A 26,377-nucleotide genomic window follows, 5' to 3' on the forward strand; every position below is an offset into this window, starting at 1 on the left:
CTGAAAGATATGGATTTTTCATGGATGGATGCTACATGGTAGATTCGTGTGAACCTACCATATACCATGATGCAATGTCAAAATTCGATAGTGACAAATGGCTTGAAGCCATGAACGTAGAGATGCAATCCATGTATAACAACCAAGTATGGGAATTGGTTATGCAACCTCTTAACTCCAAAGTAGTTGGAAATAAGTGGGTTTTCAGGAAAAAATAGATATGCATGGAAACTTGGATACTCATAAAGGGAGACTTGTAGCAAAAGGTTTCACTCAAACTCAAAGAGTTGATTATAATGAGACCTTTTCGCCCGTGGCGATGCTAAAGTCAACTAGGATATTATTGGCCATACCTGCTTAATATGATTATGAGATTTGGCAAATGGATGTCAAAACGGCTTTCCTTAATGGATATCTTAAGGAAGATGTCTATTTGGTTCAGCCTGAAGGTTTTGTTGATCCAAAACATCCTGACAAGGTGTGCAAGTTAAAGAAATCAATCTATGGATTGAATCAAGCATCTGGAAGTTAGAATCATTATATTGATGAAGAGATTAGGGAATATGGATTCATCAAGAACGTCAATGAAGCTTGCGTGTATAAGAAGGCTAGTGGGAGGATCATCACTTTCTTAGTATTATATGTCGATGACATTCTACTATTTGGAAATGACATTCCAACCATGGAAGGTGTAAAACCTTGGCTTGGAAGTTGTTTTTCCAATAAGGATCTTGAAGAAACCGCCTATATTTTGGGAATAAAGATCTATAGGGATAGATCAAGGTGCTTGATAGGTTTAAACTAAAGTGCATACATTGACAAAGTCTTGAAAAGGTTCAAGATAGAGAGCTCTATGAAATGTTTGGTACCTTTTCAAGAGGGGACAATATTGAGTGCGTCTCAATGTCCAAGCTCAAAGGATGAGCAAGAAAGAATGAAAGGAATCCAATATGCGTCTGTTATAGGATCCATAATGTATGCAATGATATGCACTAGACCGGACGTGTCATGCGCTTTAAGCATGACAAGTAGATACCAGCAAAATCCAGGTAACAGTCATTGGATGGTTGTTAAGAGCATATTGAAATACCTTAGGAGGACTAAGGATATGTTTCTAATATATGGATCTGGTAAAGAAGAACTCGTTGTAAAGGGTTACAGGGATGCGAGTTTCAGAATTCGTTGTAAAGGGTTACATGGATACGAGTTTCCAAACTGATCGAGATGATTCTCGATCACAATCAGGGTATCATTGTCCACTACAAAATCAGAATACATCGCCGCTTCATTGATCGAGGTAATTCATATGGATCTGCCACTTGAATTATTGCCGATCTAGGGGTAGTCCCTACCATTCAGGACTCCTAGAGATCTTTGTGATAACGATGGTGCGATTGCTCAAATCAAGGAACCTCGTGCACATTAAAAGACTAGGCACATTGAGCAGAGTTTCAACTACATAAGGGATGAAGTTGAAAAAAGGGAAAGACATGTATTCGCAAAGTTCATGCACTGATCAAAATATTGCGGATCCACTCACGAAGCTCCTTGAACGGGCAAAGCATGAAGGGTCATACTTGTGCCTTAGAACTTCGATATTCTAGTGATTGGATTTGATCTATTTTGTATTTGGATATTGGAACAACTGTTATTTTAAATCTTAATGGTATTTTGAGTTATGTTCCATTTTAGCATGTTTAAATCCATTAATAAGTTACTTATTCTAAATGTCCGTAGTCGATCATACTTGTGGGAACAAATATGAATGTAAGACTATTATGAACTTGGATTGGTGGATATTCATTAGGTATGAATATAGAGAAAAATGTTGCTGCCAAAGTTCATAAGTATTTATGCGATACAAATATTGGACTGACCCGCTCTCAAATGTTACTGCATGGAATCATTTGTGATTGATCATAAGTAAATTTGAGCAAAGGAGAATATCATAGTATCCTCTGACCTGAGATACATATTGGGTCTTGATATTCACCAAATATTATACCTTGACTTAGTTCTTCGTTGTCTGTAATAAGACAGTACATAAGGCTAAGCTCAGGTGTGGTACAAGGTGATTGTGAGAGACGTATGTAGTCAAGAAGGGATTTGTTCCTCCTATTCGTTCAGAGTAAGATGTCTAAGGCCTGCTAAAGTTAAATCAACAGAGAATGATCACACCATATCTCTGGATTTGACATGACATCTGAAACAAAAGGATAGATGATAAATTCACCTAAATCATGTTCAAGTAAGGGACTTAAAGGGGATGATGTTATTGAATGGCAGTTCGGCATACGTATTAGGGGTAGTAAACCGTTGTTAGGCGTCATTTACTGCTTGCATCAATCTTCTATGTATCTTGTGCAAGTGGGAGATTGTTGGACTCTGTATGCCCAAGAAACATATTAAATTGATGTGGCTTCCAAGTCGGGTCATACCCAATAACAAGCTAGACAAATACCTACAATATGATCAAACAAATAAATATTAACACTTATAATATTTAGAAATTGGTTTTCTAAATAATTGCACTTGACAATCTAATAAATTATATGGATAATTTATTTTGGGAGAATATTTTATTTTGTTATTTAATGGGTTAAATAACATTTTAAAAGGTTGCATAAGTCTTGTAAACATAAGATGTTATATTTTATAAAAGGTTATAAAATTAACAAGACTTAAATTTATAAAAGAATTTGAATTTTTTTTTTAAAAATAAAAGCCTAGGCCGCCCACCCCATGGGTCTTCCCAGGACTTTTTGGTCCAATGAGAAGGCATGCATCTTGCATGGTTAGATGGTCCTTGATTGGGTCTTGTGGGTGGCAATCTCTCACAACTTTCTATAACTATTTTGTATGACAAAATAGGATTTTAGAACTTGAGAAAACTATAGTAATTGCTCTCATATTTTTCGGTCAACATAAGGTTGTCAATGAGGGTCTTTCAAGTTAGAATTCAAGTGCAAGAACACACACAAACACTCTCTAATTTTCGGCCAAAGGTGGTTGATCAAGAGGAATTTTTCAAGTGTGTTTCAAGTGTACAAATCCTAGCAACATAAGGTGTTCGTTGGAGGCTTGGGTATGCAAGCTTGAGGTCTTCTCCTTTGAAGATTTCCATTCATAAATTTTAATCTTCTTCATATCACCTTGCTCTTTGAATGGTAGTATTCTAAACACCCTATGGTTGTGATTTTGATAGCATGCATGTCATATATGGATCCGATTATTGGGTTTTGCATTTAAAATGGTTTTAAATCTTGTAAAGTAAGATGCTTTAAATCTTTTTCCGCTGCGTTTTAATTTTATTCGGATAAAATTACTTTGATAAACATGTTAAAAACCCAACATTATGAATCTATCTATCTTTACTATAAAAGAAGAAAACTCAATGACATAAGAAAAGATTAGTTGTCAACCATAGAGGCTGTTCAACAAGGCTTTTCTTATGTCATTTTTACATTATAAACCTTAATATTAAAAGAATTTAAATTTCAAAGCTGGCCCACATTCAAATTCCAAAGGTCTGCCCACATTTAAATTTCAAACCACTGCCCACATACAAAAGGGCAAAACTTAACCAACTTGGGTAGCCCAGTTGGCCATCGACACCCACCTCTTCCCAGAGGTACCGGGTTCGAGTCTTGGTAGTGACATATGTCGCCCAGGGTAAGAACTCTACATGGGGAAGTCACCGCGGAGCTAGCTTGGTCGGGTAGCGGCTCCCGGAGTGAGATCACTCCGGCGGTTGGGAGGTGTAGGTCCCTCTCGGAGGATCGAGAACAAACCTAAACCTTGTTATACTAACCCACTAGCGAGTGCGGAATCCAAGCTAGCGGACAAACCGGGATGATGCAAGAACAAACACAAGAACACACAAAGTTCACCGATTAACACCACTGTATTAATACGTATGAAGGTTTCCGGTTACAAGCACAATGTTTACAATCTATCTTGCAAACTCTCTAAGTGTGTGTGTGTGTGTGTTTTTCAACAGAGTTTCTCTAACTCTCTATGTGTGCATCTTTCTAACACTAACACACTGCATGGGTATATATACCCAAACACAGCAGGTTCTGACCGAAGGATCCGATAGATGGTCCGAAGGATCATCTATCGACCACAACAAGTTCGAATGATCAGCATGGACCTCGAAGGATCATCCTTCGAGGTCTAATGGTCGAACCATATCTTTCGAGCACCTCGAAGGATCAGTTGTATCCTTCGAGGCTATCCTTCGATCCAGACAAACATCTTTCTAACAGTTTGACCAAGTCAATCCGGAGGATGGTTGACTTAGTCAACTTACAGACTTGGGACATCGTTCATATACAGATCGAATACAGACAAAGTACAGACACAAGTGCACCAACAAACTCCCCCTTGGCTGTAGCTTTGTCTTGATCTTGTCTTGATCTTCTATAGATGTAGACCCGTCTTGAACTTCGACGGTCTTTGGTCTTCGAGTTCCCAAAACTCTGATGTCCTTTCAAGTCTTCATTGTCGGAGGATCTTCAAAGTCTTCACGTCTTGAAAGCAGAGAGTGTATCAACAAACTACCCGTATCGTGTAGGAAGTGTGTTGACAAACTCTCCCTTAACATAAGCTCCCCCTTGAGTTATGCTCGTGAAATACTTTAACTTTATGAAGTGAGATCCTTGAGGTGTTGATGATGGCCAGCGGCAACTCGTTCATCTTCATCACGTGAGTGCCTTCACATCGTGTCTTCGTTCCGAAGCTTTGTCATCGACCCTGTTCTCCTAGCCTTTAGAATCTGCACATGCAAGAAATCTAAACGCATAATGAGAACAACTGCTTGGAATATAGTTACCATAAACAAGTGACACACAGATGACCATATCACAATCAAACACCGTCCGACAGTTTGGAAGTGTAACAATTTCAACCTTTTCTTTCAAAAACTTGTAAACTTCGACCGTTTATGAAGATTTAGTCAATTCAGTTTTCGTTCAGATTTCAGGCAACGAAGACTCGAGTTCCAACATCGTACGATCGAAAATAAAGAAGAAATAAAATCTTTTTGGCTTTTATAAAGTTTATATTAAAACACATCTAAAATCTTTTTGGTATTTTTGAATATTTTGAAAGTAAAGACTGAAAGCAGTAAATAAATATATACAAGCATTCTTTTTGCGAGTTTCGAGGGTAAGAGAATCATATCAGCGTACGGTCATGCCAAAACACTCTTGTTGTTCAATTAATTAACATTAAGATAAGCATCCTATAACAATTATCGGTATTGTTGTCCACTTAAGCTCAACTTATCAGATGTAATCATGTTTAGAGGATACGTTAATGTATGATTTATACTTACCGAGCGGTGTTCATCCACATCACGACACATTCCCGTATCAAGGTATGCACGAGGGTTCATCTTACCGGTGAGTATACCGATTATCATCTGTTTGACCGTATATTGATGTGAGATTCTCACTTATTTGATTTGAAAACAAGTCCTATGTGATATAATCACTTATTGATGAGGAACTTGATTTTCATATGCATGAGGGCACAGGTGCAAGTCCGTGAACAGGTCAGTACTTCCGTACAGCAGAGAGACGAACTTGACACCCGGATAAATGTGATATTTTATCACTTATTTGATATGGACATGTGATTGTTTATCACTTATTGAGGTCGAATGCAGTATGAATTATGTACACGTATGTATAGTATCATGGAAGATCTTAGACTTAGTCTATTTATAGAAGCAACCATGATACCCAGATGATAAGCAGCATAAAGACCGAATATCTCAGAACCTCGGCAATCTATCAAACGAAATTTCGGTACTAAGACCATATGCCAATGAATGGTTCCCACCTGGTCTTCAGTCGATTAAGATTTATATCCCCTGCACACTTTAAAATGATTGTGAGCCTACCGATACATCTTATATAGAGCTGCTTATCGTTTTTCATTTAAGGTTAAAAGAGGTTTGGATAGACCACTGATGTACTATCATTTTCTCTTTTTCTCGCCAGGAAACTCATTTTTGATTTTCTGTTGTTTTTGTGTTTTTGAAATTTTTCGATGTTTTTAGATTTTCTGATTTTTGGATTTACTCCCCCTAAAATCAATAAACTAAGACAAATTTAAAAACACAAAGATATTTACAAAAATGATTTTCCGATGTTGGTTTACTCTTGCTTGACCTTAATGCCGTTTACCAATAATAAAAAGTCAAATCTTGATTTGTCAAACGCTTTGGTAAATAAGTCGGCACGTTGGTCATCGGTGTGGACCTTAACAACATCGATTAATCTTTTCTCAAAGCAATCACGTATGAAGTGATATTTGATTTCGATGTGTTTGGTTTTTGAATGCTGCACAGGATTTCTAGTGATCTGTAATGCAGCAGAATTATCAACGTAAATAGGAGTAGTTAGGAATTCAAAACCGTAGTCCCGCAATTGTTGTTGGATCCACAGAACTTGAGAGCAACAACTTGAGGCGGCAATGTATTCAGCTTCGCATGTTGATGTTGCGACACACGTCTGCTTCTTGCATTGCCATGTGACTAGGCGATTTCCTAAAAACTGACATCCAGCCGTTGTGGATTTGCCGTCGATTTTACATCCGCCAAAATCAGAATCACTGAATGCGACCAATTCGAAGTTATTATCCCTAGGATACCACAAACCGGTGTCTGGGTAAGCCTTCAAATAACGAAAAATCCTTTTTACAGCTGCAAGATGAGAGTCTTTTGGATTAACTTGATATCTGGCAAGCAGGCACGTTGGGTACATTATATCTGGTCTTGATGCTGTGAGGTACATAAGAGATCCGATCATAGCGCGATAATATGAAGGGCTAACAGCTTCTCCCTTCAGATCTGGAGTAATTCCGTGATTTACTGCCAATGGGGTACCAATGGGCGTTGCGTCAGACATCTGAAACCGGTTCAAGACGTCACCAACATATTTAGTCTGATGGATGAAGATCCCAGACTCTGTTTGTTGTACTTGTAGGCCCAAGAAGAAGTTCATTTCCCCCATAGCGCTCATCTCGAATTTATCCTGCATTATGCGCTCGAAATTCCTGCACAAAACATCATTAGTAGAACCAAAAATAATGTCATCAACGTATACCTGTACCAGAAGAAGATCTCCATCTTGTTCTTTGATGAAGAGAGTACAATCGATAAGACCCCGTCGAAAACCGTTCTCCAGCAGATAGTTTGATAAGGTTGCATACCAAGCTCGCGGTGCTTGATGAAGACCATAGAGAGCTTTGTTGAGCAACCAAACCCGATCGGGATGGATAGGATCTTCAAAACCTGGAGGCTGTTCGACATATACTTCTTCTTCTACCACACCATGTAAGAATGCACTTTTCACGTCCATTTGATAAACCTTGAATCCCTTGAAGGACGCATAGGCTAAGAAGATTCGAATTGCTTCGAGACGTGCCACAGGTGCATATACTTCGTTGTAGTCGATGCCTTCTATCTGACGAAAACCTTGAACGACTAAACGAGCTTTGTTGCGAATAACCACTCCACGGTCGTCTTTCTTGCATTTGAAAACCCATCGAGTACCAATCTTCTTGTAGTTCTCAGGCTTCTCGACCAGTTTCCAAACACCAAGCTTTTGAAATTGAACCAACTCTTCCTGCATAGCTTCAACCCATGAGCTGTCTTTCATAGCTTCTTTCCACGACTTTGGTTCTTCTTGTGACACATAGCACGCGAAGGACCAGTCATTTTGTTGACCAGATTCTCTTATAGCTGAATACAAACCAACATTCCGGTTGTTTCTCAGCTGATTACGCGTCTGCACACCGCGATGGACATCTCCTATTATGTTCTGCTGGGGATGGGTATCATGAATCCTCATTTCAGGATTATTTGGTACACGAGCATTGATACCCAGATTGTTCAAGTTAAGATCAACAACCAACTCCACACCAGGAATGTGCGTAGAGGTGGATGCATTCCCTTCAGCAGTATCCACATTCTGCACATGAGGTGTATCAACAGAAGCACCTTGAACAGGAGCAACTGGAGCAGAAGATCCTTCAGCTGCATCATGAAATTCATCATCTTCAGAAGACTCATTATAGTCAGCAGCATCTTCATAAACCTCATTTTGAACCGTATTGTTGACTGATGAAGAACCTTGAGGGTCAACAACAATAGGTCTAACCAAAGGCGATACAGCAGCGTTGTCACTTTCTAACAACATTCGAGCTGCTGCTGATTCTTCGTCAAAGGTTGGCAGATTGAAGGAGTCAAACAGTCCATCATAATCGAACATCCACGGATCACCCGGAGCCTGACAGGACTCGTATACCTTTGAACCCTTACCTCACTCCATAGCTCTACCTTTCTGGTAGTCAAATTCCAGACACGAAAGTTCGGAGTTTGGTATCCAAGAAAATAGCCCTCGATAGCTTTAGCACCAAATTTGCCATCTGGTTCAATCATAGTACAAGGACCACCAAAGGGTTCTAGGTAAGAAAGATCCGGTTTCCTTTTCTGAAGGAGTTCGAAGCAAGTCTTGCCATGTCTCTTTACTGTAAGAACTCTGTTTAATGTGTAGCATGCAGTCGACACAGCCTCCCCCCAGAATTGAATAGGGAGTTCCGACTCAACTAACATTGTTCTCGCAGTTTCTATAATCGTTCGATTTTTCCTCTCTGCGACACCATTTTGTTGTGGAGTATAACGAGAACTGTACTCATGAAGAATGCCTTTAGAAGTACAAAACTCATCCATAACTTGATTCTTGAATTCGGTTCCATTGTCGCTTCGGATCCTTTTCACTTTCAACGTATAGAGATTCTCCAACATAGTGATAAGGTCCTTGAGGATGCCAGGAGTTTCACTTTTATGTGCCATGAATGATACCCAAGAAAATCTAGAGTAGTCATCAGTAACTACTAAACAATATGCATCACCGAACATAGTCTTGTGTTTCATAGGTCCAAAGAGGTCCATATGAAGACGTTCAAGCGGCATGCTGACAGTGTTGATTTTCTTCAAAGGGTGAGATTTCTTCGTTTGCTTCCCTTTTTGGCACGAGACACAGATATCTTGTAAATGAAAACTTCTAACAGGCACACCATTCACGAGATTGTTTTTCACCAAATGGTTCATCTTCCTCAAGTGAATGTGCCCCATTCTTCTGTGCCATGATATTGACTCCTTTTCTGTGGCTTTAGAGACAAAACATGTGACTTGTGCAGATGTTGTAATCGCCTGGCTCATATCGAGAATGTAAAGATCATTAACTCTCGGAGCCGATAAGAGAATCCATTCTTGTGGAATTTTGAAGCCGGGTTTTAGCACATAGCAGCCGGCATCATCAAAATGCACGGTGAACTTTTTATCGCAGATTTGCGACACGCTCAGAAGATTATGATCAATCTGCTTCACATAGTTGATCTTGTCGAAACAAACAATACCATTGGAGACACTTCCCTCTCCAGTGATATATCCACCCTTATCTCCCGCAAATGCGACATAGCCTCCTCTGATATTTCTCACGTCGTATAGAAGCCGTAGGTCGCCGGTCATGTGCCTAGATGCTCCACTATCAACAATCCAATGACTGTTCATAGTTCCTCCTGGAACACCCTGCACATGTCAAGTAAAACATCAGTTGAGAATGGGGACCCAAGCCTTAGTGGTCTTGGGTCGTCCCTGAGCATCACGAAACGTGATATCAATCTCTTGATGATTTTTCAAAACAACTGCTCCCCCTGAATTGTCACCCTTCTTAGGTAACCAAGGTTGTTTTTGCCTACCAGATTTTGACGATTCTGGTTTTGCGGGTTGTGACACCCTCGGTTCCTTTTGAACTGTTTTAACTTCAGATTTTAAAGCTTTTTCAACAGTTTTCATGTTTTTACGTCGTTGTTTGGTTTCTTGTTCTTTTACGGTTCGTTTATCATTTTTAGGTGAAACCGAACGACGTTGGGGGTGAGTTGTTTCAGGTTGAGTTTTCTCAACAAATTTCTGCTTTGGAACACTTGGGCAATTTCTGATGATGTGCCCAACTGTTCCACATTTAAAGCATTTTCTCCTTTCAATAAGCTTAGGAGAACTTGATTGACCATAAGATGTCGAAGTCGTGGATCCAGAGGTACTAGCTTTTTCATCACACCCGTTTGTATGTTGAGTGTAATTGTTATCACTGTTTTGTTTTAAGATTGTAACTTGTTTTACAAATTCTGTATTAGATTTGTTCTCAAAGGTTTCAATCTTATCAGTACCCTTGGATGACACAAACTTGACATCCTTTGCTTTCTTTTGAACTCGAGCTCTTGTTGTTTCAGGTTTTTGAGCTCGATTGATTGGTTGTTTACCATTAGAAGCACTAGGTTGTCGAGTGGTTGGAGATTTTTGATTCCTACATTGTTTTCTAATCTCAGATTTAGGAATTGGATCACATTGTGTTACCACAATTCCTGGAAGAGTTTTTCCCAAAAACTTGTTTGTATTGTCTTCAAAGACTTTATCAATCAAGGATTTATTTACATTTTTAATTGGAAAAACGTGATCTGAGTAGATTTTATCATCTCCAACCAAAGTATACAACACATTACTGCTTTTAACAGTAGGCACCACCTTCTTTTCAACCTTGACAGGATCTATCACTTGTTTCTCAATTGATGAAACAGAGGGAGTGTCAGGATCACACAGGATGTGATTCTCAATGGGAATGACAACTCCTTTCATCTTGTCAAGTGATTTATCCTGTTCACTCACATCCACATCTGATTCATCATCCGATGTTTCACAGTCCTCAATGATTGGAGGACTTTGATCCATGGATGTTGATGTCTCTTGTTGCTTTTCGGATGTGTGTGAGGAACTCTCCGGTTTGAACCCTAGGCCATTGGTAAATTCCTCAACATCAAGAGGCACACTGGGTTCATACCGAGGCATATCCTCCTCATCAGGCATTTTGGTATAATTGTTCATCAATGGGGGCGGACATTTCTTGTACCCTATGCCTTTCTGGTTTCCTTTCAGTTGTTGAACATCGATGATGTGATCAAGCACAAATCGGGAGTTTGAATAACTATCCAATTTCTGTTTGATCGCATCATGCTCAGATTTGGCAATGGCTAATTGTTTCTTAGTTTCTTCCACAATGTTAATATATTCATTTATACTTACTTGCTTGTGGTAAACTACTTTGTTAACTTCGGAAACATTTTTCTTTAAAGTTTCAATTACTTCTTTAAAATCTTTTTCGTTCCGAGTTAAAGCCATATTTGCCTCTTTGCACTTCGATAGCTCAATAACTAAACTCTGATTATGACTATGAAGCTTTTCTGATTCAAGCTTCATGTCAGCACATGATTTACAAACACTAGGAGCAGGAGGTTCAGAAGTTACCTGACTCGAAGAGGCTGAGACATTTGCCATAAGGGCAGTCTGAACAGAAAAAGATCCATCATCAGAAAAGAACTTCTCCATTTCATTTGATGCAGTTGCAGCCCTCCTAATCAGAATTGATTTCTGACATTTCAGCTCATCAGCTTCATTCAATAATTCCTGAATATCAGAAGCTGCTTCCTCCTTTACTTCAGACTCAGGCTCTGAGTGATTATCTCCAGAAACAGAGCCTTCTTCATCTGAGCTCCCAGAATAACCAGAACTGTCATCACTCTCAGATGACTTTTGATCGATGACCTTCACATAAAGAGCTGTTCCACTTCTTTGATCACCGTCACCAAACTGTACAGACCAGTCACATCCTTCATCACCTTGAACTGTCAAAGCCCGATTGGTATTTGACGGTCCAGATTGATTCTGGTTGTTGTTGACTGCCACAATCCTCCTGTCTTGGTTTCTGAATGGGTTGTGATTGCCTTGTTTTGTTGGCCGAGTGCACTCACGTTTGAAGTGCCCTTTCTCGCCACAATTAAAGCACGTGACGGCATTGATATCAAACCCATACTTAGTATCTTTCTTCCCTTCCAACGAAGTCCTACCAGTACGTGCCATAAAGTCTTTGGCCCTTCTCACCGCACTAGCAAACGCCCACTTAATATCCATCAACTCCATCTCATCTTTGTCGATCTGCTGATAATCTTCATGTGTCATGTTGATGTTTCCAATCTGACCCGCAACAAGACCGCAGTATGCACTGACCATAGTATTGATCAGTTCTACATGCTCCTTAGCAACTTCAATGCTAACTTGGGAGAGATTTGAAGTATCAACACGAACAGTGTTAGAGTTTGGAGGTTGAGAATTGCTTGTGAAATGAGCTTGCTGTTGTGGTTGAACTGGTGGCTGTGATGGAACTGGAATATAAGATCTTGGATCAAAACCTGGAGCAGGATTGGTTTGTGGAAACGGAAGAGAACTTGTGTTTGACACGAAAGCAGTTTGTAGCTTCGGTTGTTGAGCAGCAGCAGATTTCGCTAAGATGTCGAAGCCTGGAAGATACATTTCCGTATTTTGAGGAACTGGAGCTCGCTTAGCTTTCCTGATTTCTTCCTCATTTTTGTGTTCCAGTTTCTGAATGAACTCATAGATATTTACTGCATCTAGAGTTCCAGTATGCTTCAACAACTCAATGAAAGAGCTCCACTTCGGAGGTAGAGCATCAGCAAACTTGTTCACCATGTCTTGTTGAGTAGCAATAACCCCATAAGCACACATTTCACTGATCAGATGATAGAAACGTGTTGTCATATCATTTAGAGTCTCGTTTTCCAAGAACTGAAACGAGTCAAACTCTTTCTTCAACAAGTCATGACGAGACTTTCTTGTAGCTGCATTGCCTTCTCCTCTAGCAACCAAGGCATCCCATAATGTTTTCGTGTTCTTGCAGTAGGAGAACTGATGATAAATATCTTTATTGAGCGCTTGTGTAAGAGTTGCAAAAGCCTTCTTCTCCAATTCATAAGACTTCTTGTCAGGCTCAAGCATGTTTGCATAACCTTCTGAAGTCGAAGCAGCAACCTCAAGAGCAGCATTGAATGGATTGATGAAACACGTCCAAAGATCAGTGCTTTGCCCCTGAACATATGTGTGAAAACGGTTTTTCCATGATGGAAAATCATTCATGTGATTCAACTTGGGAGGACGATTGTTGCTGCCCGTTTCACTTTCGCTAATGAGAAGATTTTGAAGGCTTTGACTTTGATTAGAAACCAACGCCCATTGACTTGGACTGATAGATGGCGATGGAAACATGCTCTTAGCCCAAGCATCAGCAGTCGTTAATTCTTGACTAGATTGGGAATTTAAACTCCAATCCCAAGGACTTGTACAGCTCATCTTGATCAAAAATTAACAATTAACCTACACACCACAAACTGTTAACAACAAACAGACAACAATTGAAAGATACAATCTGATCGAAAGATCAAGACTTGTTCGAAGGATCAACAGTAATCGAAGGATAACTGTTGAGTTTCGAGCAAAGTCTTCGAAAGATTCACAATGAAAGATCCTTATCTTTCGACTAGTTATCACGAAAGATTCTCTCTTGAAAGATCCTTATCTTTCGAATAACTACTTCGAAGGATTCACAATTGAAAGATCCTGATCTTTCGAATAACTATCTTTCGAAAAGATTCCAAATACGAAGGATGATTTTAGACTTCGAAAGACTACTCGAAGGATGCTAATCTTTCGAGCTGTCTCCAATCGAAAGATAATCTTTCGAAATCGAAAGATATCCTTCGAAGGCTTCCTGACACACTGACACGAAAGGACAGGTTGGTGAGAAAGGTGATAGGTTGGTGAGGTACTTTCGGCTGAAAGGATGGTCTGCCAACAACTTTTCACCAAACAATTTGACTTTCAAAAATTTTACCAAAATAGGCAACCTTATCTTCAAGTTCAGTCACCGGAATAATGACCGGAATATGGCCGGAAAAATCAAGGTTTCACAAAAACAAATTTTATGTTACCCAAACCGACCCCGAACACTCCCGATAGGTTTAGTAGCCGTTTTTCAGTTTATAACACCAAAAACGGGTGCTAACCCAAGTGTCCAAAACACACCAAGAACTCGAAACAACCCTGTTTTAAACAAGGTAAAGAGCGAGGCTCTGATACCACTTGTAGGTCCCTCTCGGAGGATCGAGAACAAACCTAAACCTTGTTATACTAACCCACTAGCGAGTGCGGAATCCAAGCTAGCGGACAAACCGGGATGATGCAAGAACAAACACAAGAACACACAAAGTTCACCGATTAACACCACTGTATTAATACGTATGAAGGTTTCCGGTTACAAGCACAATGTTTACAATCTATCTTGCAAACTCTCTAAGTGTGTGTGTGTGTGTGTTTTTCAACAGAGTTTCTCTAACTCTCTATGTGTGCATCTCTCTAACACTAACACACTGCATGGGTATATATACCCAAACACAGCAGGTTCTGACCGAAGGATCCGATAGATGGTCCGAAGGATCATCTATCGACCACAACAAGTTCGAATGATCAGCATGGACCTCGAAGGATCATCCTTCGAGGTCTAATGGTCGAACCATATCTTTCGAGCACCTCGAAGGATCAGTTGTATCCTTCGAGGCTATCCTTCGATCCAGACAAACATCTTTCTAACAGTTTGACCAAGTCAATCCGGAGGATGGTTGACTTAGTCAACTTACAGACTTGGGACATCGTTCATATACAGACCGAATACAGACAAAGTACAGACACAAGTGCACCAACAAAGGACCGTGCATTATCCCCCCTACAAAAATGGCAAAACTTTAGACACATTTCTAACCTTTGCTATCAAATCCTCTGCCCATATTCAAAATTCAAATTCCTAGCTCCAAACATGTACATTTATAACATACATTTCTGGCTCCACTTTCAAAATTCAATCCATCTCTCTCAAATCTTCAGACGATTCTCAAATCCAGAGCCCCTTCCTCAACCACCAATCCACTGAGTCACCAAACATCAACAACATCGCAATCCGCAAGAACACACACTAAATCTCTTAAAATCTCCATCACACGGTAATTAATCACCGATCTGATGGTCCTCAATTCAACACAGTGATCATAAATTTATAATGTTTTTAATTTGATTGATTTCTGATTTGGATTATGATTGAAATGTGCAGAGTATATTACAAATTTATTACCGGAAAAGGATGTTCGGCGAGGAAGCGCGTGGAGTTAAGCGCCGAAGATTCGGAGTTGTAGATCTGTACACAAGGGTATTCCAGTCCAAGAGCAGATATCAAATGCAATCCTGCCTCTTCTTCGTTACCATCAATATGATAGCTCGGATTCTTCATCAAGGTAAATCCTTACATTTTGGGCATATATGATATGTGACCACTAATTTTTGAAATAAATACCATTATAATAATTTGTTGAGGATGTTAAGGAAGAAGACGACCACAACGATCATGAAGTTGACGCTGATTTTGATGATCATGAGGAAGATGCTACTCAAAGTAGTTACTTATAATCAAGATTCATTTTTTTAGCATTGGGTTTAGCTATTGGATGAATGAGGGTATGGATTTGGTTATGTGATTTTTAGGATTATATAATTGGCTATTGGAAAAGGCTTAGGTTTATCTTGATTAATTTAGTTTTGAAACAAGTTGTATGCTTTTGTAACAATTGTGTGTTTTTTTAGGTGGGAGTGAGAGCTCAAGGCAAAGCAGGAGTGAGAAAAAGAGTCGAAGGCGATGTTGAAACTCGGAATGAAACTGGTTCTTGGTGTTAGTCGGGTTACCATCAAAATAGATTAAGTCACCTATAGCAAACCACCAACACAAATCTGGATAACCACATCGACCCACTAGAGATTTATGAGAGAGAGAAAGATAAGAGTTTCCGGTCACCGCAGCGGCGGTCAGCAGCCGCAACGCAAAGGTAGATTCCATACTCTGCAACATACTACAAAATAACTGACGTATTAGCTCCACAATTCACAATGTTTAACGCCATTAATGGCACTAAAATAAGTATCTAATTAGCAATTGTGTTTCAAAGTCAAAAAATTAAATCCTAATTACTTAGACATTTAATCAAACAGGTGGTCATTAGTGCCACTTTGGTGGCCACCGACACCCGCTTTAAAGCCGGACCGAGGACACTCGAGGTCTCGGGTTTGAAACATGTTTCTTACCCCTCTTTGATGGCTATGGGTATTTGCCGCCAGGGATCCTTGTCGGGTGGTGAACTGGGAAGGGAGATCCCTTCCGCGGTCAGGGGTACCGTGCAACTACCCTTAATCAAACAGGTGGTGGTGGGGACGATGCTGATTCAAACAAGAATAAAAAAAACTACCAACAAATCAAACAAACAATGTATTTGAACCAACGTTTTCCACATCAACAAATCACAAAATCCGTATAGAGTATGATGAAAAAGAATTTTGATTAAGGCACCTTTTAGGGTTTGAACGTGGATCGTATGCAGTGTTGTTTGATTGTTGTTCGAACGGTTACTCTACTTCCATCGGTTTCGGATTTCCTCTGATGACTAACAACCAGAGTGTGTTATATTATTATGAGATGTGAATTACGAGAAACTGATTCTTCTTCAGATTCTACAACAGTAGAGAAAGAAGCATGATTTGAATTTCAAAACTCTACGGTTTTAGGTTGTTTCGTCTGATTTGAAAGGTTAAATGGTGTGAGGGAGAAGTTGGATTTCCAGTGGAGAAAGAATCGTGCTTAAGAAGAAGGCGCTTGTTTTATTAATTTATTGGTGAGTTTGTTTTGGCCCAACTAACAAGTTGCTGAGTATTTAATTACCTCGTTTATTGTTTAACTATTAATTGTTTAATTATTAATTTAACTTAATTGTTTATTGTTTAAAAATCAGAAAATGGATGACATCATCGATTGAAAAATTGACATCATCATTTTGAAATTCCTGCCTTAGATCGGGGGAATTTGATCATATGACATCAACCTTAATCCCCATTTCCCATTTATTAGATAAAGAGATGGTAATGCGATGCAACTTCAAAAGCAATCATGTTGTGAAACTAACCTAATAGGGAATAATAAAAAGGAAAAGAATAATAGGGAGAAGAAGAATAACTTATATTCTTTTTATTAGATGCGTTATACAATAAGAATGACTGATATTCTTTTTATTAGATGTGTTATACAATAAGATACAATATCCTATATAGTAGAGGGAAATTTGGTGAACAAGATAATTTATATATGGAGTTGATAACCATAATAATATATATTTATAACAAAACATACTTGACACGATAATAATTGTGTGGACATGGGGACATGGAACTTTTGACTGGTAACTTGGCCTTCATTTGTTTAGAGTATCATATCATTTTTTTCCACCACATATCGGTCTTGTAACTTGTCATAGACTTCGAATTTAGAACTTTAATTAATTACACTCCACCCATTTTAATAGTTAATGAGAAAATGAAAGCTACTCGTGACAAGTAAACATCGGATTATAAATTCAACCTCACATCCTCTTGTCAACTAAAATCCAAGTGACTGTTGTTTCCTTCTTAATAAACCAATTAAAACAATATGAGTGTTCCATTTTCAGTTTCTTATTTATCATCTTGTCACTTGTGGTTGCTTGTTGTTTTGGCCTTGGTTCAGTTGTGCTTATCTGGTCAAAAGTCTGATGATGTATTATGTATGGACGGTGAGAGACAAGCACTTATCCGGTTCAAGCACGACCTCATAGACGAAGCAGACCGGCTTGCTTCTTGGGTTGGTGAGAAGAGCGATTGTTGCAGATGGGCTGGAATCGTTTGTGATAACATCACTGGCCATGTCCAAGAGATTCGTCTTCGTGGACTTGATGGTCATTGTGATAGTATTAGCATATATGACGGCTCTTATAAAGCAGTAAAAGAAGGCTTAAAGCAGAAGTTAGGAGGGCATTTAAATCCATCGTTGTTGGAGCTGAAGCAACTCAAGTATCTAGACTTGAGCTGCAATGATTTTAAACATATCCAAATTCCAAGCTTCATAGGTTCTTTTAGAAACCTGAGGTATCTTAACCTCTCTGAATCGAACTTTGGTGGGATGTTCCCTCCTAAAATAGGGAATATTTCAGAGTTACGTGTCCTTTCTCTTGCAGATTTGGGTGGAATAAGAATAATGGAAATGAAGTGGTTGTCAAATCTTCGTCAGTTGCATCATTTGGATATGAGTTTAATTGATCTTAGCAAAGCTATCGACTGGTTTCAGGTGATCAACACTCTCCCTTCTTTGGTCGAACTGCATCTCTCTATTTGTCGACTCCCGAATATGCATCCCCATGTTTCTAGACTTAATGTAACATCCCTCACTGTGCTTGATCTTCTTGGAAATGATTTTGGTGAAACTTTTCCAAAGTGGATTTTTAGTATAACAAGTCTAGTTTCATTGCATTTAGGTGACTGCAGATTTAACAACCCTCTTCCTAGTAGCATTTATAGCTTTCGTAATTTGACTTCTCTCGAGACGCTGTATGCCTACGGGAATCATTTTATGAATTCTTCATCGCTTTTAGAAGGGTTGTCTAGTAACTTGAAAGTGTTAGATATAGGTTATTGTGGGATTTCGAGTTTAGGACCACATTCACTTCGTAACCTCACATCTCTTCTTAGCCTTGACATGTCAGGAAACCAACTCACCAATCAAATACCTAATTTGTTGGGTAACTTTTGTAAACTGAGAGACATCAATTTGGCATTCAGCAATTTTGGTAACGTTGGATTAACATACCTTCTTAAAAGTCTTTTCAGTTGCAAATCACCGAGTTTGGAGTCATTAGACATGTATTCCTCAGGACTTTCTGGTCCAATTCCTAACTCCATCATACGACTATCATCGTTGAAGATGTTAGTGCTTACTGGTAACAGACTGAACGGAAGCATTCCTGACTCAGTCGGGAAATTATCATCATTGAAGTTGTTAGATCTTTCGGGTAATAGATTGAACGGAAACATTCCTGACTCGATCTCACGATTATCATTATTAGAGACGTTGGATCTTTCGTATAACCAACTCGGCGGCAGCCTTCCCTATAGCCTCGGTCAACTTTCAAAACTGATTGATTTATATTTTTCACACAATTTGTTGACGGGTGTTGTCACAGAAGCTCACTTGGCTAAACTAGTGAGCCTGAGATTTCTAGATGGGTCAGGCAACAACTTGACCCTAAAACTTCAAGTTGCCAACTGGATTCCTCCCTTCCAATTGCAAGGCATGTATTTGAACTCTTGGCATTTGGGGCCTCAATTTCCTTTATGGCTTCAATCGCAGAGAGATTTAATACGACTCGACATAAGCAATTCACACATTTCATCACCAATGCCTCGTGACTCTTTCTGGAGATCATTCCCTGATCTAACTTATTTAAATATGTCTGGCAATCATCTCAGAGGTACATTAAAATTAGGTTTCCTTGGAACATTTGATGTACTTGACTTGAGTTTTAACGAGTTTACAGGGGAATTATCTACTATCTCAAATGGTTCATTAAACCTTGTGTCTTTGGATCTGTCTTATAACTCTTTTGAGGGATCATTACACCATTTGTTGTGTTTCAGTGGCGTGCAAGAAACACATGTTCTTTTTCTGGCATATAATCATTTTTCGGGGCTCATTCCCGAGTGTTGGGAGAAGTGGCCAAATTTGCAAGTCTTAAGCTTGGAAAATAATAACTTGTCTGGTGAGATTCCAAAAACACTTGGTTATGTTCATGAGCTACAACTATTGAACCTACATGGGAACAAGATATCAGGGAGATTACCATCTTCACTAATGAACTTGTCAAAGTTGGAGATCCTTCAACTTGGCAAAAATGAACTTGTTGGAAGCATCCCAACATGGATTGGAACAAAACTCACTTTTTTAAAAATTCTCAACCTTAGGTCCAACCACTTGGACGGGAATATTCCTCATGAGCTCTGCTATCTTTCACATACTCACATTTTGAATCTTGCTCAAAATAATCTATCCGGAAACATTCCAAGATGCTTTTACAACTTTAGTTTCCTTTCTGGTAAAGAAACATATACGTATCCTGCTTTAACCATATATTTTGAACAAGATGGATTCTCTAGCAGTGGATTGGCTCGTGTTACTGCAAGCGATACGTTGGTGATGAAGGGACAAGAGTACACCTATACATCTTTTCTTGGACTTGTGACGTTCTTGGACCTTTCTAGCAACAATTTTTATGGACAAATCCCTAATGAGCTTACGGCCCTCACGGAGTTAAAGTCACTAAACTTATCAAGAAATAAGTTGACAGGAAGGATCCCAGAGAAAATTGGTGACATGAAAGCACTTGAATCTCTTGATTTCTCTATGAACAAGCTTTCTGGAGAACTTCCCATGAGCTTGTCAAGGTTGAATTTCTTAAGCAGCTTCAACGTGTCCTACAACAAATTGACTGGAAGAGTTCCAACCGGTACTCAGCTCCAAAGCTTCAATGAGTCTGGCTTTACTGGCAACAAACTTTGTGGAGCTCCACTAAGTGATCGTTGTGTACCAGTTGAAGTACCAAATCTTACAATAGGAGACCAAAAGGAAGACGGTGGAACAGAATGGGGGTTGATTATTAGCATTGTGCTTGGACTTGTTACTGGATTTTGGATCATTGTGGCTCCATTGATAGTCAGCACATCATGGAGGATTGCATATTTTAGTCTCGTGAGTAAATTGATCGATATATGATGTTATGTATAAGTATTTGATGCAGTGTAAGTGATGTTGTAATAGGTTTCATATTTTACTTTGAAAGTGATGTTATAAAATGATTTGAAAAAAAAAATACTCGCTTCTAATAATAAAATTTGGAATAATTTACATCGAGATAGTTCGTAAACGGGCTACAAGCTGCGACGCTACCCCTTTTTTAATAGCAAAACTAAGCCTTTTAAAAACTACGTCCATAGATCTCGGGGTCATAACATTACTATGCATGACCCTTTGAACTCGACTAAGTAGGTCCACAGCCTCTGGCGCCAGAAAACCAAAAGTATCAAAAGCAAATGGGATAAACACGTGCTGGTTGTCAAGACATGCTTTCTCATGCTTGATCACCTTACCCGAAGCAGCCTTTAAAGCAGCCTGACCCACTGTGAAAACACAACTCCCTAAGCCCACAAGCGGAGAAACCCCTGTTAGATCCACACATGCGTGTTTTCCTCCTACCCATCCAAAGACCAGAATGTCAGCTGGTCGAAGGGTAGATCTCCCTTCCAACGGGTCTGTTAAGAAATTAACGGGTGCCTCTTTCTTAGCAGAAATGCCAGCGCACCTGAATATGTAAAAAAGGACATCCCTAACCAAATCATGTCGGTATTTGAACCCCGGGAGCTCTTTACAATGAACGGCATGCTCACCAAAAGAATCCAAACACGCCTTATGACAAACCGGGCTTACCTCATCAACTGGGAATAAAGGAATCATGAGGCGATACTTAAGGATAGTACGGTACTCCACCGGCGACATATGCTGGCCTAACCCATCTATAGGTATAGCATGAAGAAAATCTTGTGCATGTGGTGCTCGGAGACACTCAAAAACGGCTCTTTGTCTAACGGTCAAGTCAAACTGTACTTCAATTTCGTGGACAATTTTACTAAAAAGAGCACTCGCCAATGCATGTTGGGCTTTAGGGGGGGCGGTGTCCTTATTAGCGAAACCGCTGAAGTCAAAGCTTGGAATCGTATCACGAAGACAAGCCAAAGCACAAACATAATCAGAATCCATACCGCATATACCACTGTCTCTTAAAATGTGGTCCTGTAGCACTCACGATTGGGCCCTCGAGGCCACAAAAGCGTAGGATGAAGCCTCTACAGCCGAATACAACCCCAAACCTCCAAACCTAATAGGTAAAGAAGCCAGTCGCCACTGGAGGTCTCCAAAGAAAGGACCTCCACAAACCACCAATTCCTCAATCGCCTCACGCAAACCTTTGTCAAAGAACAACGCTGCATCTTCCATGTGTACAGGTTGGCATGTCCTTAGGCCAAAGAAAAGTTTGGCAATGCCCATACAGGATCGAAGCAAGAGTAGTTCACTCTGCGGGTCACCTAATTTCGGTAGAAGACGCATCAAATCTACTGCCTTAGCAGCTCTTTTCTTTGCCAACCCACTAATTATCTTCCATAATAAGGTGAACAAAAGAACTGATCGATGTACTGAATCGGTGCAGCAGCCATAAACAGAATAGATTATTGTATATAAACTCATACAACGATGTATTGAGAGAATATTAGTAAACAGGTTGGTTGTATAGAACATAGTGACTAGATGTATCTTATCGATGCGTTGATCATGCTCACTTACCATAGCCATTCCAGTACAGAGTAGAATACCTTGACTTATGGTGTGCGACTGGAACATAAAACGTAACCAACCGTGTTAAAGGATCCGGTACACCAGCCAAACGCATCATCTCTGATTAGTCACCTTCCTCAGCTTCCCTTTGTATCTCCGTAACTCTGTAGTGTGTTTATTCATTTCATTCTTCAAGGAAATGCTCCTGAGTGAAGACTAGTCCAATCTAAAATAAAAATCCAACCATAATATTTTTTTCATAATGGCACAAAACTATATTATCAAAAATTTGAGTAGTATAGTTTCTCTCATGGTTCCACACATTAGAGAGTGGTTGAAAAGGTAAGCTCTGATTCGTTATCTACTATAATCTATTAGAACTTTTAAAATATGGATCTAATGTCTAAAATGTTTCCTTAACATAAAACAACAAATAAACCAAAAAAAAAAGATAACTACTATCCAAAGAACAAAGCCTTTCTCATTATTTACACTGACAAATACGATCGGCATCCGTTCCACAATTAGAGCTTTAAGTTCCAGTGTTACTTTTGTTGGAAATCAGACCCTTGATCTATTAAACAAACACGCAATATGAACAAACTTGTTCAACTCTTTTATTAATTTATCAATGAGAGCACACTAATTACAATGACCCTAATCATATATTTATACTAAACTTATTCTAGTCCTAACCCGGCTCAAACTCTATTAATAAAATAAATAAACAAACTAGATAAACCTATCTAATAAACCTTGATGCCCAAGAAAACATCCCTAGACTAGAATTAGGAAACCTAAATAAAATAAACTAAAACACTTAGCACCCTCGAACTTTTGAGTTATGACAAGATTAGTCCCAACAATCACCCTCTAATCTTGTCAATAACTTTCTTCACATTAGAGCCGGTTCATCATCCTCATATCGGGTCAAGTTCACCTCTTCATCTTTCAACTTCGGACACTCATTATAATGACCATATTCTCCGCACTTATAACATTTCACGTGACTTTTATCCCGAAACCACTCATTACCATCTCGACCTCTCCCGGACCCACGCCCAAAGTCTTCTCGGCTCGAGCTTCCATTGCCACAATGCTTGCACCCATGCGGTTTTTCATGTCTAGCCAACAACAACCCACCTTAAATGTCCTCCGTTTCTCGTTGGCTTTTAAGCGCTCCTCATACGCTTTCAACCTGCCAACAGCTTCGTCAAATAACATGGTCTCTAAGTCGAAACATTGTTCAATAGACGCAACAATTTGAAAAAATGGTTTGGGCATTGAATCAAGCAACCGTTTCACCAAGTCGACTTCTTCGAGTTCATAGCCAAGGCCTCTTACCTTTGACGCTAACCCGCTCAGTTTTTCCAAGAACTCATCAACCGTTTCGCCTTCCTTCATTCGCGAACTCTCAAGCTGCCTTCTTAATGTTGCCAGGCGAGCCGCTCTCACCCGATCTACACCCAAGTACCGTGTCTTCAGTCCATCCCACACTTGCTTGGGATCAGTGTAACTAGCCATCTGCAATACCATCTCCTCGGGAATAACTTGAAACAGGAAAGCCAACGCTTGTTTCAATTTTTCCTGATTTGGCTCTTCACCTAAGGCCCTTTCTTTGACGGTCTCCCATAAACCGTGAGCATCCATTATCGCCTTCACTTTGATCGCCCATACAGAATAGTTTGTTGCCGTCAAAACCGGATACTGGTACGTGATCGAACCACCTGCTTTCACCGGTACTAACGCCATTTTTTTCCTTTGACAGCTTCAACTCCTTTTCCGATCAAACCCGTTCAAGAACTCTATTCACCCGATCAAGAAAACAAGTAACCGCTTATACCATTTTCTTTAACCCGCTAAGCGAACAAATCTAAAACCAACTGTTTTGACGGATCTTTCACGTTCGTTTTTCACGCACCTCCGTCGGTTAGACTCTTATTACGAACAGGATGATCAAGAGTTGAAGCTGCTTTCGTGACACTTCAACTTTCGATCACAACAAGATCACAGCCCCTTCAAAAAACGAACGAAGCTCTACGCGTAACAACCCTTCGTCTTGATCCTTCTTTACGAGCTATGACCAACTTCCGTTCAACAATCTCAGAACCGTATCAGCTCTGATACCAATTGTTGGAAATCAGGCCCTTGATCTAATAAACAAACACACAATATGAACAAACTTGTTTGACTCTTTTATTAATTTATCAATGAGAGCACACTAATTACAATGACCCTAACCATCTATTTATACTAAACTTCTTCTAGTCCTAACCCGACTCAAACTCTATTAGTAAAATAAATAAACAAACTAGATAAACCTATCTAATAAACCTTGATGCCCAAGAAAACATCCCTAGACTAGAATTAGGAAACCTAAATAAAATAAACTAAAACACTTAGCACCCTCCAACTTTTGAGTTATGAGAAGATTAGTCCCAACAACTCTCAAGGTCATCCACCTTTAGCCTTCGTTGCGTTCGCTAAATTTATTTGTGTTCGTGAACTATTCGTGAACACACTCATTTACTTAATGAACGAATACGAACATAAAATCTCGTTCGGTACGTGTTCATGAGCCGTTCGTGAACACATTTATTTCCTTAACGAACGAACACGAAAAGGCTTTGTTCGAATTTGTTCGGTTCGTTTACAGCCCTAAATCTAATCACAACGCATCGCTATGCATTTAATCGTTAACAAATAGAAGATTGCATTCCACATTCATAGTAACAGAAATTAAACCTTAAAGTTGTTAATTTCACTCTGCGATGTTATCCAAAATTTTAGCTCGGAGAAAACATATGGATTTGAGTACGAGTTATCTGGACTTGAATCCATACGGATCAACTATGTGGGCCTAGACAGTTTATTCATTTAATGTTGGACGCCTATTTCTAGATTTAATAAATTATAATGTATATATGATAGGCAAAAACACTTCAACGTATACGCACTTAGAATTTACGCTAAGCCCAACCCAAACTAAACTTGACGCCCATTCAGGTTAGAGATGGGCATAATAATCGGTTTCAAAACTGAACCGGTAGAACTGACCTGGAACCGGTTCCAGTTCCTACCCGTCTTATAGAAGAACCGGTTCCGGGTTCAAAACACTCGTTGGTTCCAATCCGGTTTCACATTTTATAAATAAAATCGGTTCGAACCCGGTTCATACCAGACCCGGTTCCTACCCGGACCTGGTTCCTACCCGTAGGTTCGTACCCGGTTCATACCCGGTTTCTACAGGAGTTGTATCTTGTAACCCTCAGCTTTTAACCACTCCGCATATATAATCCATACATTGCTAGGTTTTTTTTCATATACCAGACGCCATGGAGGGGGGGGATATTCGACGGTCCTCCCAACCGCCAAGGTGATCCCACCTCGCAGACCGCCACCCAGCAAGCCTGAGTCTGGGGTAAATCCGCTACCGTAGGGGCATTGGGAACGAGCAAGACTCGAACCCGCCACCTCCGGGTTTGAATGCGGGCTGGTGGCCATTGGGTTGACACCCAATGGTTCCAGACGCCATGGAAGAACAAAAGAAAACTAAAACTAAGAAGAAAGCCATTTGATGAGTTAATCAGGTTCGTAATTTGATAAAACATAAAAGATGAACGAAACGAGTTATCAAAATCAAATAAAAGAAAACGAAAATCAATTCTCAAACCCTCCAGGCATCTTTCCTCAGGTCGGTTCGGGTTTAATGTGAGTTTTTCGGTTCAAAACCCGGGAAGGAACTGGTTCCTACAGTATTTTTAATGGTTAAAAACCGGGTAGGAACCGGAACCGGTTACACCAAGAACCGGTTCCAACCCTACCCGGAACCGGTTACACTCGGTTCTAGTTTTAATGGTAAAACCCGGGTAGGAACTGGAACCGGTTACATCAAGAACGGGTTCCATTGACACTCATTCATGAACCGGGTACGGTTTGGAACTGGTTCCGGTTATTAAAAAGAACCGGATATGCCCACCTCTAATTCAGGTTTGTAAAGCTGTTGTCAAGACTGCTTGACTTACGATCCTAAACATTCACTAGACTAAAAGTGACGAGTTAAACATGTTAAAACATGTTTAACTAAGTTAGAAAACAGGTTTGATATCAAAACAAAG

At 39.6% G+C, this 26,377-nt stretch overlaps 1 protein-coding gene across 1 annotated transcript; it reads left to right on the forward strand.

Annotated features, from left to right (window-relative positions):
- The first annotated feature begins 17,495 nt into the window (after positions 1-17,495).
- Positions 17,496-20,645, forward strand: LOC110869112 (receptor-like protein EIX2). Its single transcript, XM_035975085.1, has one exon. It carries the CDS (start codon positions 17,496-17,498, stop codon positions 20,643-20,645), a length of 3,150 nt encoding a protein of 1,049 aa, XP_035830978.1.
- The last annotated feature ends 5,732 nt before the right edge of the window (positions 20,646-26,377 follow it).

This window comes from Helianthus annuus, chromosome 7, assembly GCF_002127325.2.
Source record: "Helianthus annuus cultivar XRQ/B chromosome 7, HanXRQr2.0-SUNRISE, whole genome shotgun sequence".
Lineage (NCBI taxonomy): Eukaryota > Viridiplantae > Streptophyta > Magnoliopsida > Asterales > Asteraceae > Helianthus > Helianthus annuus.

Excerpts from the sequence above, each read along its gene's own strand:
- LOC110869112 (XM_035975085.1), top strand. The coding sequence starts at position 17,496 with ATGAGTGTTCCATTTTCAGTTTCTTATTTATCATCTTGTCACTTGTGG.